We start from the raw sequence: 11,651 nt of genomic DNA on the forward strand, positions 1-11,651 counted from the left end.
AATTTTTTCAAAATTAGTTTTGCTTTGTCCCGTGTCAGGACGGCACTACAGTGTGTCTACTCTCTGGCCACAGGGTGATGCTGCATCCCACACTGAGCAACCAGCTAGATGTTTTCAGTTTTTCCTTTTTAGGAGAGACGCTTAGACTGATAACATTACAGAGAAGATATTTTGGTAGCAATTAAAAGTAAAGTTAAGAGTCACGTGAGCCAACGAAACTGAATTTTCACTACAGTCATCTTTAAAATAAGACGTCTGTACTGAGAAAAAGATGTCTTAACGCATGCTCAATCATCCAGGTAAGTAAATCCCAAAAGGTAGATTCTGTTCATCTCGACGTAGCGTTTTCAATGGGAGAAACGTTTCATCACTCATCCAAGTGACTTATTCAGTTTCAGCTGACTGCAGGTTTCCCCAACCTTATAAACAGTACATGTTTGCACAATAACTGAAATCAGCCCACCAAATGAACAATGGGCTGTGAGGTCATTTCTTTGATCATTAATATGCAAATTGTCATGACCATTGATCAACAACCACTGATCAAGGCCCATTGGTCAAAGATCATGAGTACCATTCACAGAGAGTTGGGGAGTGGCTGCAATCACAGCATTGTAAGATGGCAAAAGATATAATCTTAGGCCCCCTCCTTGATTCAGAGATGGTCGTTCCCTTTTCACCTAAATGGCCTCTTTGACTCCCCATCCAGGATGTGCACATCCTCATCATTGAAAGAGTGTCCATTGGCCCGTAGGTGTAAATAGACTGCGGAGTCCTGGCCCTGACAAGTTAGCTCTTCTGTGTTGTGCCATCCCATTCGACAGAGGTTTTTTGGTTTCCCCGATGTATATATCATTGCAATCCTACACCACAGTTTAAGACCAAAAATGTAATCTGAACTTTCAAGCATTGCAATTACTTCACTGACTCGACAACTTCTTTCTTGTCAGGCAGACCGAGTCATGGGATAGCCTCAGTTAAAAACAAAAACCCTGTGTGTTGCACACTTGTCACAAGCATTCATACCATCTCAGGCTGGTGCTTAAACATTGATGAGACAACCTGTAAGTGAGTGAGTGAGTGTGTGGAGAAGTAGCCCAGATGTGAAAAAGATTTACTGCTCCCTGAGGGATTTCGCCCCCCCCCCCCTCACTAATCTGTTATCGTTTCATTTTCAGATGAGTACAGAGAAACTGTCCCAGTTCAGAACCAGTTGTTAGAAAGTTTAGTTAGCAGGTGCCAATGAATGCCAATACACTGAACGGGACTTGCACTTAACAGCGTACACTATATTACTCTGTGTTGGGGGACATGCGCAGTGTGTTTTTTGGGTTAAAACAATTTCTACTGAGAAAGATGTCTGCCACTACATTAGTGTTATCTTTGGAGACCTCTTTGGAGCAATAACATAAGTAAAATTAGATTTACCCTACAGCAAGAAACTCAAGGCTGAAGCACAGGTATGCAACACAACTTTATTGAAACTCTTGAAGCAACATCCATTTACAAACAAGGAAATGGGAGCTTGTTGAACGTAAATGCCTTTTTTTGGAGCCAAAATTACAGAAAAGAACAGGGAAAGAAAACAAAAGAAAAAAAAACAACAACTCCCAGGGATTGGACCAGTGGCAGGTGTATTTTTAAATACAAAAAAAATTAAAATAATTAAAAAAACATAACTTATGAAATCGTTCAAGTTTACAGGAAGATTGAGACACAGGGCATATGTAAATCATTGATTTACAGTTTAGCTTGCGTTTGAAACTTTAAATGACTTCCAAATATCAAAGCAGGCATTACTTTGATTTAAGAGATGGACGAGAGGGGAAGAAGAAAAAACAAAAACAATGGGCGTGAGTGAGATGGGGCAAATGCATTCTCGAATTCTGGATTTTCAGTGTGGTGCAAGTTAATCAGTCACAGTCATTATGAAAAGGCCTTTTCAGGATCGCATTGCTTGAGTGCTGCCTCTTGACACTCCTCTGGGTCCCTGACCAGCTCCACGTTTGTAGTTCTGCTGGTAACCGTCCTAACAAAGAAAAAACAAAAAAAAGGGATGTTTTAGAAATTGTAACAACAAAACAGAAACAAAGATCACGTACAGTTCGAACACTTCTTTCATACCCTCTGATAATTCCCATTTGAGTAATCCCGAGGTGTGCTGTACTGAGTTTGTCCATATCCCGAGTTTGGAGTGTTGGCGAAAGGAGCACGATAACCATCGTAGCCACCTGGAAACACAAAGACACAAATTAGAATTAATGCATGAGAAACTCATGCTACCAAATACAAATGTGTAATAAAAGAGAACAAAAATAAAATATAATAAAGAAATTAGCAAATAAATTACATATTCAGTCTTGTTTCAAAGTGAAACCACTAACTTACAGCTGAGGGTGTTATCATACCTCGGAAACCATTTGATGAGCCTCTGTATCCATTGATCATGCCCCGGGCGTTGCGAGGTCCACCACGAGACATGCCTCTGCTGTTATAGAAGGACTGAGCCTGCCTGCCAAAGCCTGGACCCTGCTGGGAAGGCTGTTGATGGCCTCCAGGTTGGTCTTGGGAATGGAAGGCACCAACTACTAAAAAACAAACCAAGATAGCAAGGGGTCCAAAACACAATAACTCAGTCTGTAGTTGAACAAGAACATGCATTTAAATAAAGTTTAACTGCAGTGAAGCCTCTAGGAAGAGGAAAAAAAAAAAAAAAAAAAAAAAAAAAAAAAAAAAGGACAGGAAAGCTTAAGTTGCAAAAATAAAATTTAAAGTCTGCCCACCAGATTGCAGTTGTTCTGGCTGCATCTCCGTCTGCTCCACTGGATGCTGTGGCTGGCTGCTAAAGGCCTGGTTATTGTAGCTCTGATACTGGCTGGCCTGGTTCAAAGCCTCAGCCTCATTAGCTGGTGGGACTGGAGCATTAAGGTTGAACACCTGAGGGATGAACAAAACCCACATTGTTATGAAGCCAAAAATCAGAGGAAAGGTCACATGGTTATTAGGAGTAAAGTCCACTGCCACCCATTTCCTGATTCCAACTGTTCTGCTATAAACGTATTTTAAACGCAATGTGATAAGGTCACTTCAGGACTCAAAAACAAACAAACAAAAAAAAACAAAACAAAAAAGTCATTAATGAACTTCTGTTGTGACTCCAGTGGTGAAGAGCACTCTGGAGCATCAAGCGCATCATGTCGATAAACCAGCTGTTTGGAGCACAGATTTCAGTAAAATTTTGCTTTAATCACACTCCAAGCATGGAAGGGGAACAGCTGCACGATGCACGAGAACTGTGAATGCTACAACACCACAACTGAGGGTATCCAACCACGTTCCACACATGCATGCTAAAAAGCAGCTTGTTTGTTGTATTTGGCTGAACAGCGTGAAAAGTTGACAAGTGTGTGAATGTTTAACAAAATTAGAGGACCAAAGATATGGAAAACAGTGCATGTGTGGAATACATGAAACAAAGCAGAACCCCACATGGAGTAAACCCTGAAATTGCCATAAAGAACAACATGGTTTTAACACAGGCTATTTTATGACATGAGAAGCAGTTCATATTTATACCTCCAAAAACAAACAAAAAATCAAAAGGAAGCAAAGCCTTACTGTCTGCATGGACTGGAATGGTGCTGCGTTGACATTGATGCCACCGCTGTGAGGAGCTTTGGAAACAGGCTGGAACACCGGCGTCTGTGAGGCTGGAGGGAGAACTGTAGAGGGTGGAGGCTGCTCCGACAAAGACATGGAGGGCTGTTGAGGAGGGAAGGCATAATACACATCACATTAAAAACGGTCAGAAAAATTTCACATGACTGCAATGAGCACTTCCCCACCTTTTAATGGAAAAACTACTCCATATATAAAGAGTTTAAAAATTAAAGCTTTACTGAAGTCCCACCACAGTTTACCTGGATGGGGTCAATGGATTCTGCTGAGGGTCGAGGATCTGGTGTGTGTGAGGTCTGATACATAGGTGGTGGTGTTGGAGATATGATTGGAACCTGTAAACAGTAGGAGTACAAATTACACCCATTCTCCATACAATTTCTAACAGATTGTTTGCTTATATTTAAGTACTTACTTGTGTGGGCTCAGGTTGAACAGGAACAGAGTTGGGTTGTGATAACCGGGTCTCAGGATGAACTAAGACAATTTAAACATTGTCAGACCTGTCATAACTTAAAACAAATAAAATAAAGACTATGTTTCTCTTTGGTACAACATACCTGGAGGACACCCCATCTGTGGCACCTCCAAGTTTTGGGCAGGTTTCATGGGCTGCGCCGATACAATGGCTGGGTCAATAGGCTGTCCATCGAACTCCAACATGGAGTCCTGAGAATAGAGGTAATTAGTACCAAGTTACAACATCCAAACACAAACAGCAGTGCTTTCAACTAAATCCACACCTGCATGAAGTTGTACGTCCCCTGCATCTGCGCCATTAAGTCTTGCACCACCTGCTTCCTGGCCATGGGGTCAGTAGGAGGTGCAGGAGACGTCAAGTTCATTGGGTGGGTATCCAGGGCAACAGGGGGCGCTGCAGGCTGCACAGGCTGCTGCTGCGGTTGCTGCTGCTGCTGTTGTAAGGCAGCAACTGCCTGATAGTGGAAGGGGGACAGGACAAGTGAGTGAGAAATGCACTGAACGAGAACAACTGAAAAGTGGTTTAATGTTCATGAAAAGTTGTATGCATTCGTATTCACATCAGGATTAGTAAACCAAGACATCACAGATTAAGACCAAAAATGTAATCTGAGCTTTCCAGCATTGCAATTACTTCATTGACTCGACAACTTCTTTCTTGTCAGGCAGACCGAGTCATGGGATAGCCTCAGTTAAAAACAAAACCCTGTGTGTTGCACACTTGTCACAAGCATTCATATCATCTCAGGGTGGCGCTCAAACATGGATGTGACAACCTGTAAGTAGACAAAGCCAGAGTATATATATAGAAATGCCCCGGATGTGAAAAAGATTTACTGCTCCCTGAGGGATTCCCCCCCCCCCCCTCACTAATCGTTTCATTTTCAGATGAGTACAGAAACTGTCCCAGTTGAGAACCAGTTCTTAGAAAGTTCTGTTAGCAGGTGCCAATGAATGCCAATACACTGAGCAGGACTCGCAGGGGAAAAAAAGCCTGGAAATGATAACGACTTCTATCCTGAATCATAGTTGGTTAATCAAGTCTTTAATGAAAAATAACTGGCTTCAGGATTAGCAGACAAACTCAAATAAGTAAAAAGGAGTTAAACTGTTAGCCATGTACTGCCTAGATCAGAATCAAAAGCTCCACAGAGCTCTATAGGTAACTGCATACTGAACCATTTAGCAAACAGGTTACACCACATTTCTTCAGCTGCACTTAAAGAAAAGTGTGGCTGCTGTCATCACAACCACCACTCCTTGAGTTTAGCAAAACATGTGAGACTGGATTTTAAAAGAAATAAAATAAAACTTCAAGTGTTGCCTAAATCTTCAATATTTATCCCCAAATTTTCAAGTTTTTGAAATAAATAAAAGTACAGAAAGATTACCCTCATATGAGAGAATGAAAATGTTAGTTTCTGCGATAGCAGCAGCAGCTAGTTGTTTTTTTCTTCTCTACAAAATTCTGTTTCATGGTCATGTTGCTGATGTTTTGAAACAGCTTCAGAAGCCAGAATTTACAAAAACACTGAATTAATAAAGACTGTACAAAAAAATCTAACTCTTGGAGATTTAAGTACAAGCAGAAGATGTATTTTCTTTCGAAACATTTAACAACTACTACTACTACTAGCTTTGAGTCATAATTACATCATACCTCTGTTTCTCGGGTCCACTCGTCTCCCTGTTCCTTCTCACTGCCGCTGTATGTGCCATCTGGAATGAACTGTCTGTTTACAAACTGGAAGTAATAAAGCAAACATCAGCACAAAGATGAAAATATAATAAGCTCCCCAGATTTTGATGGAAGAGAAAAACTTGCTCTCACCTCTGTTGTTTCCACTGCAATGGGCTCTGTGAATTCCTCAATTATTTCAGTGTCTGTAAAGAGGAAAAATTATTCAGTGAATGCTGTGATGACTTCTTTATTGCTGGATTATGTTAGGACTTTTTAAGTGGCAAGACATCAGAAGGTGGTCAAGACCTGGATCGGCAGTCTGCTCTTCTGCTTCTGATGATTCAGCTACTGCTGCAGGTGCTGCAGCAGCAGCTGGCTCTTCCTCCTCTTCTTCCTCCTCACACACTCCATTTTGGTGAGATGGAATCCGGTCAAAGTACCCACTCAGCAGAACCTGGTCCAAAGTCTCCTTCAGTGCCTTGTCTAGCAGAGGGGGCGACAAAAAAATAAAATAAAATAAAATTCAGCATTTCAACAGAAACTCAAACCATCAAAGCATGCATTGAGCTGTCACGGGAATAACAAAGTGTCAGTATTAGGACCTTTGGATCAATAGATGACTTAACGGGAAGTGTTTCTGATACACTAAGGAGAGCTTAACAAGCTAAACTCCAAACGAGATGTAACAATACTGAGTTTCAATTAAATAAAAACTGAGCAGTGATGCAAGCTTTACATCCCACACTAAACCTGAACTTCCACTTTAAAAAAAAAAAAAAAAAAAAAAATGATAAATGTGCAAATTTGAGGAATTTCATCAGTAAAAAGACCACACATTTAGTGACTGCAGCCTCAAAATGTTTTCCCCCTGCATCTTCCACAGGAATCAAAGCCAAAGATCAGTGTTTTTATTATTACTTTCAGAACTGCCCCTGAATGAGACATTGTTGTCTAGCTAAAGGTTAAAATGGCTTTACAAAATAAACAATGTTTTTAATCACGATGTAGATGGTGGTGGATGCATAGTAGGCAAATGCACACATTAACTGAACTGTTCTACAAAGAAAAGAACACAAGCTAATCATTTCTAAATGCGAATCCCTTTAAAAGGTTGATTCATGTAGTAGAAAATGGCATTAGTACTCCAGCTTTCCTCAGTTGGACACAGTAGGGCTCTGGTAATTTTCCAAGTCCAACTTTCAAAACTGTTGAATTCAGTGCTACTCCACCTTTAGTCTCTACAACACCACATACAGACTAAGCCTACAAACATTTGCAATAAAAAAAATAAAATAAAAAAAAAATAATGATGATTCCCTGCAGCTCAGTTTTTAGTACCAAAGCCACATTAATTAACACCACCACGAACCACACTTTGCTGAGCCATATTGTAAACAGATTTTTATGAAAGTAGTAGGTTTTAGCCTCCCCCTACCCTACTTCAATATGAAATAATAATAATAATAATACACAACCGCATTGGCTTTATACATATACAGTCATATTCTTCAGGTACAACAGCAACAAAAATAGCACAATATTTCCTATAAATATGTATCTATTAATATACATGTTTAACCAATTATCCAATTCTGCGTCATGTGGTGGGCTGGAGCCTCTCCCAGATGTCAGATGAGAAGCAGGGTACACTGTGGCATGGTCACCAGCCCACTGCAGGGCTAACACAGAAAGACAACCATTCATGTTCACAATCACACCTCTGGCCAATTTATAATATACTAATTTATTTAACAGACATGTCTTTGGACTCTGGGAGAATGCCAGAGGACTGAGAACCTAGATAAGCTCACAGAGAACAAACAAATACTGCACAGAAAGGCCAATACAAGTATCCCTAGTATTGTTGTAAAACAGCCTCCAAATGGGATTTTTGGCACACATAAATATGAGGGAACTTACAGTCTTAAATTGCTTTAAATCTATGAACTAAAAAGTATGGCAATGTGAAGACTGATGTAAGTTTTTAAAATAAATTTAAAAAAATCTAAGCCCATACATTGGAAACAATTTTGGTAAGAGCTTACTGATTGGATTATAAATCCAAACATGATTTATAATTTTCTTGAAAATGGTAGAAAACCTTCAAGATGATTCATGCATTTATGCTTTTGGATCTTCAGCCAAAGCAGCCCAGTATCTTTTCTTTCTCTGCCTTATGCTTTAGGTGAAAAAGTCTGCTGTCACTTTGATCAATCTCACCCTGACTCTCTGAATGAGACCTCTGACTGACAGGAAAGGGTTGAAAGGTGTCACAGTGAACTGGGTCACCAGTATCCTAATGTGGCTCTAAAAATCTGACTAGTGGAACCACAGGCGACAGGGCTGCTGGCACCCTGCCCTACTGCTGAGTCAGGATAAGCCCACAGCTCTCAGCCCCCGAGCTGAATGCAGTAGTGCGAGGCTTCAGGTCAGATCGCTGAGAATGCAGTAATGCTAATAGCCCCAAGCCTTGATTATTCACATTGCTGCATTAACAAAAACGCTACATGCACATGTCATTAATGTATTAAGACTGATTTACAACCGGAGTAACTTTTGACCAGGCGGCATTGATTTGGGATCTCCAGATTCGGACAACTACTCCCAAAGTATGCGACAGATTACTTATGACCAGCTTCAGTGTGATAAAAAGCTTACAGATGACTGTTGTGTCACCATCCATCTGATAAAATGTCCTGCCAACAATTTTCAGTGCCAGCTGGGCATCTAAATAAAGCCAATTTGTCTTGAATAATGACGCCCCTTAATTCTGCAATAAATTTTAGCAAGGTGCAATTACATTATTTCAAGTATTATTTTACTTGATATTATCTTTGATAAGCTGAACTGCTTGTCTATAAAAAAAACTCAAAGGAGAAATAAAAAGCTTTAGCTAATTGGCCAACGCAATAGAGAAACTAAGAAACTGAATAATACACCAGAGTTGATTACTACAGAAATGAGTTAAAATTTGGCTTACATGTTGTTCCAACCACAGCCTTGTCCTTCCCTTCCAGCAAGTCCCAGAGGTGAACAGATGCATCTTCATACTGATCAGCGAGCCTGCACAGATAAAAATAAGTGCTTAAAATCAGCTTTTTATGGGGAAAAAGAAAACACAAAACCCACAACTAGGCACAAGTTTTCTGTATCATTGCCTTAGACAAACCTGATGTTTTGGTCACGTTCTGGCCCCACTAGCTTGTAGAACTCATCAAAAGCTGCAAGGTCTGCATCTGTCAGCAGTGGTGAGCCACCAACTCCCTGCTTCAGGTCCTGCCGCACAGTTTCATCACCCAGCCGATCAAGGATGAACTGCAGCTCCAGAACCGTCTTCAGCCTCCTTTGCTCAGCTTCCTCCCGCTGCAGCTGCTCCCTCCTTGCAGACTTCTTCACTACTTTCTGGATCTGAGGATAATGAGTATGAGCCACAAAAGATCAAGTTATTACAATCCAGGCTGTACACATCTTTGATGAACATTTCTAGAAAATTAAAACTCAACCTTACATCTTGTCCCAATGTGACAAATGTCTTTTGCAACTCTCGGGCAAATTCCAAGTTATTCATGACTTCCTGGTACTTGGAGAGGGCTTCCTAAAAAGATGAAGGAACAGATGTTTCACAAGTTTTACATTCCTTTTAAAAATGATTTTGGTTTCCAAGTACCCACCAGCTGGTCCTGATTAAGACCCTCCCCTTTATTCTTCCTGACTTCATAATCATCCAGTTTGCTCTGTAACAAGATGCAAAAATGCAACAAACAGTTTAAAAATTAACCACAATGTAAACAACTGGTTATTGTCAGAAATTCAGTTTAGTCAAGCAGACCTGGAACAAACCGGTCAATAGTCCTCACCTTTTTCTTCTCCATGTTGCGCACCTTCTTTTCAATAACAACAAGAACTTGCTTCAAAACTTCAGACTGTCCACCAAGTGCAAGATTGCCCATTGACCCTGGAGCGGATCCCACATCTGGGCTGGCAGACTGCACCATCCTGTTTGCATTCATTGCTGAGGGCATCTAGGAATTGAAAGTATAACAGTTCAGCTTTTGGTGACAAAAATATTTTCATGTACTCAAAAAACAGAAAGAAAGAAAAAAAAAAAAAAAAAAAAGTATAGTGGAAAATACTCAAAACTATCTGTGGACCACGGGGAACCGTGTCATTGTTTTGCTTCAGCTAAAGATAACTTTTATTAATGATTAACCTGACAATCATCTTAGGTTAAATTATTAATTTCGCTCAAAACCTTCAAAAAGGACACACCAAATAGATCCTCTTAGGCAGGATCACTGCAGATAATTTTCTACATCAATAAGAATTACATAGATTCAGCCACAGCAGGCCCCTGACTCAGCATTTAGTGCCACAGCAGATTTAGGCTTCATGTTACCTTAAAAACAACAACATATAAATGATTCGAATTAATTTCAAGCAGCAAAATACACAGATTTTAAGTGGTAGATAGTTTTTTACAATATAAACATGATGACTTGACTGGAAGTTGTAATAAGCTGATATCCAGAGTTAATATATTAATAACTGATAAAAAAAACAAAAACAAAACAACAACAACACAAACAACAACAAAAAAACAAAAACAAAACAGGGAACAAAGTATCAGAATATGACGAGTAGAGAAGCTGCAGATTTGGATTTATTTTTGCACTGTGCTTCACAATTTCGACTGAATTCTTTGAGAAAACTGTTGCTGTCAGTCCCTATACTACATGAGATACCGTCATGTGCATGCTAAGGTGGGTCTGGATGTACTAATTGCTGGATGGGTATATTTGAGAGGTTAACTGAAAGCTTTATTAAGTTTTCCTTGTGCGTACTCTGGAGAGACAGCGAACTATTCTGCTTAGAATGTAAAGCTCCTGATGTATATTCTTGACACTTAAGTTACATAAATAAAACAGTCAACTATACTATACACGAAAATAAATATGGTCACTGGTGAATAACATAACTAGAGCAACTGGCCCAAATAACACAGCAGACCTAATATATATTTTTTTTAAACATGATGTATTATAGCTGTAATTTAAGTGACAGTGAAGTTAGCTATAGTTTCGTAACACAGTAAGTGTTCAAGACAAAAACCCTAGGCCTTAAAACTATTCTCTAATAGCACCTGGCTAACTTTAATCCAAACTGCGCAGCCTTGAGAGATATCATTTTTCTAACCCCGCACTTTCTCCCCGTCAATATAGCTTCCTCAGACCTCGGGCTGTAAATCTATACCACTCGCTAGCAAGTCTGAGCCTCCTCGGCAGTACGGCCAGCTTGCAGATCTCATCTCTTCGATTTGGTAAAATGGCCTTGGCCGCACTACCGTTAGCACACACCACTGACTTAGCATCTGATAGCTACAGCAGCGCGTGCTAGCCACCAGCCGGCCGCCGGGAGACCCGTTGCCTCGATACAGCGGCTCCCGAATGACCCACCTTGCTGTTTTATATCCACAGGGGAGCTCGGCAGCGAAAAGTACGAAAAGGCCAAGTTGTTATTATTGTTGTGTTGCTTTATTTTCTCTTGCACTCTTGTGTGGGATCCGCCCCGCCGGCCTCACCGACAACTGAGACGGTTCGAAAGAAGAAGAAACTCTTTATAAAGGCGAAGGTCCGTTTTTAGCTATCTTAGATATGCCTGAATATATATACGCGGAAAAATCACGAAATTTTTTTTATTTATTTAACGCAAACAATTAAAAAAGTCAGACTTTACGATTAAGAAATCAATAATTTATCACTTAAATAAATGGAAAGTTATAAGCCAATTAAACGTTTGAAGTTTCTATTTGTGA

At 40.1% G+C, this 11,651-nt stretch overlaps 1 protein-coding gene across 2 annotated transcripts; it reads right to left on the minus strand.

Annotated features, from left to right (window-relative positions):
- Positions 1-1,461: 1,461 nt before the first annotated feature.
- On the minus strand, positions 1,462-11,436 carry caprin1b (cell cycle associated protein 1b). Of its 2 annotated transcripts, none has more exons than XM_040026001.1 (18): positions 11,293-11,436; positions 9,697-9,861; positions 9,511-9,573; positions 9,348-9,434; positions 9,009-9,247; positions 8,820-8,902; positions 6,146-6,322; positions 5,990-6,042; positions 5,819-5,902; positions 4,422-4,613; positions 4,239-4,347; positions 4,094-4,155; positions 3,921-4,013; positions 3,619-3,762; positions 2,784-2,937; positions 2,409-2,585; positions 2,125-2,231; positions 1,462-2,029 (listed from the first exon to the last, which is right to left on the minus strand). In XM_040026001.1, the coding sequence occupies exons 2-18, from the start codon at positions 9,859-9,861 to the stop codon at positions 1,943-1,945; spliced, it is 2,076 nt and encodes a 691-aa protein (XP_039881935.1). In that variant the 5' UTR covers positions 11,293-11,436; the 3' UTR covers positions 1,462-1,942. The 2 variants fall into 2 exon arrangements, with proteins under 2 accessions (XP_039881935.1, XP_039881934.1); XM_040026000.1 differs by having other exon boundaries at positions 2,409-2,588; positions 11,293-11,435.
- Positions 11,437-11,651: the final 215 nt, after the last annotated feature.

The sequence above is a fragment of the Simochromis diagramma genome, unplaced genomic scaffold (assembly GCF_900408965.1).
Source record: "Simochromis diagramma unplaced genomic scaffold, fSimDia1.1 OVJJ01000293.1, whole genome shotgun sequence".
NCBI classification, from domain to species: Eukaryota; Metazoa; Chordata; class Actinopteri; order Cichliformes; family Cichlidae; genus Simochromis; species Simochromis diagramma.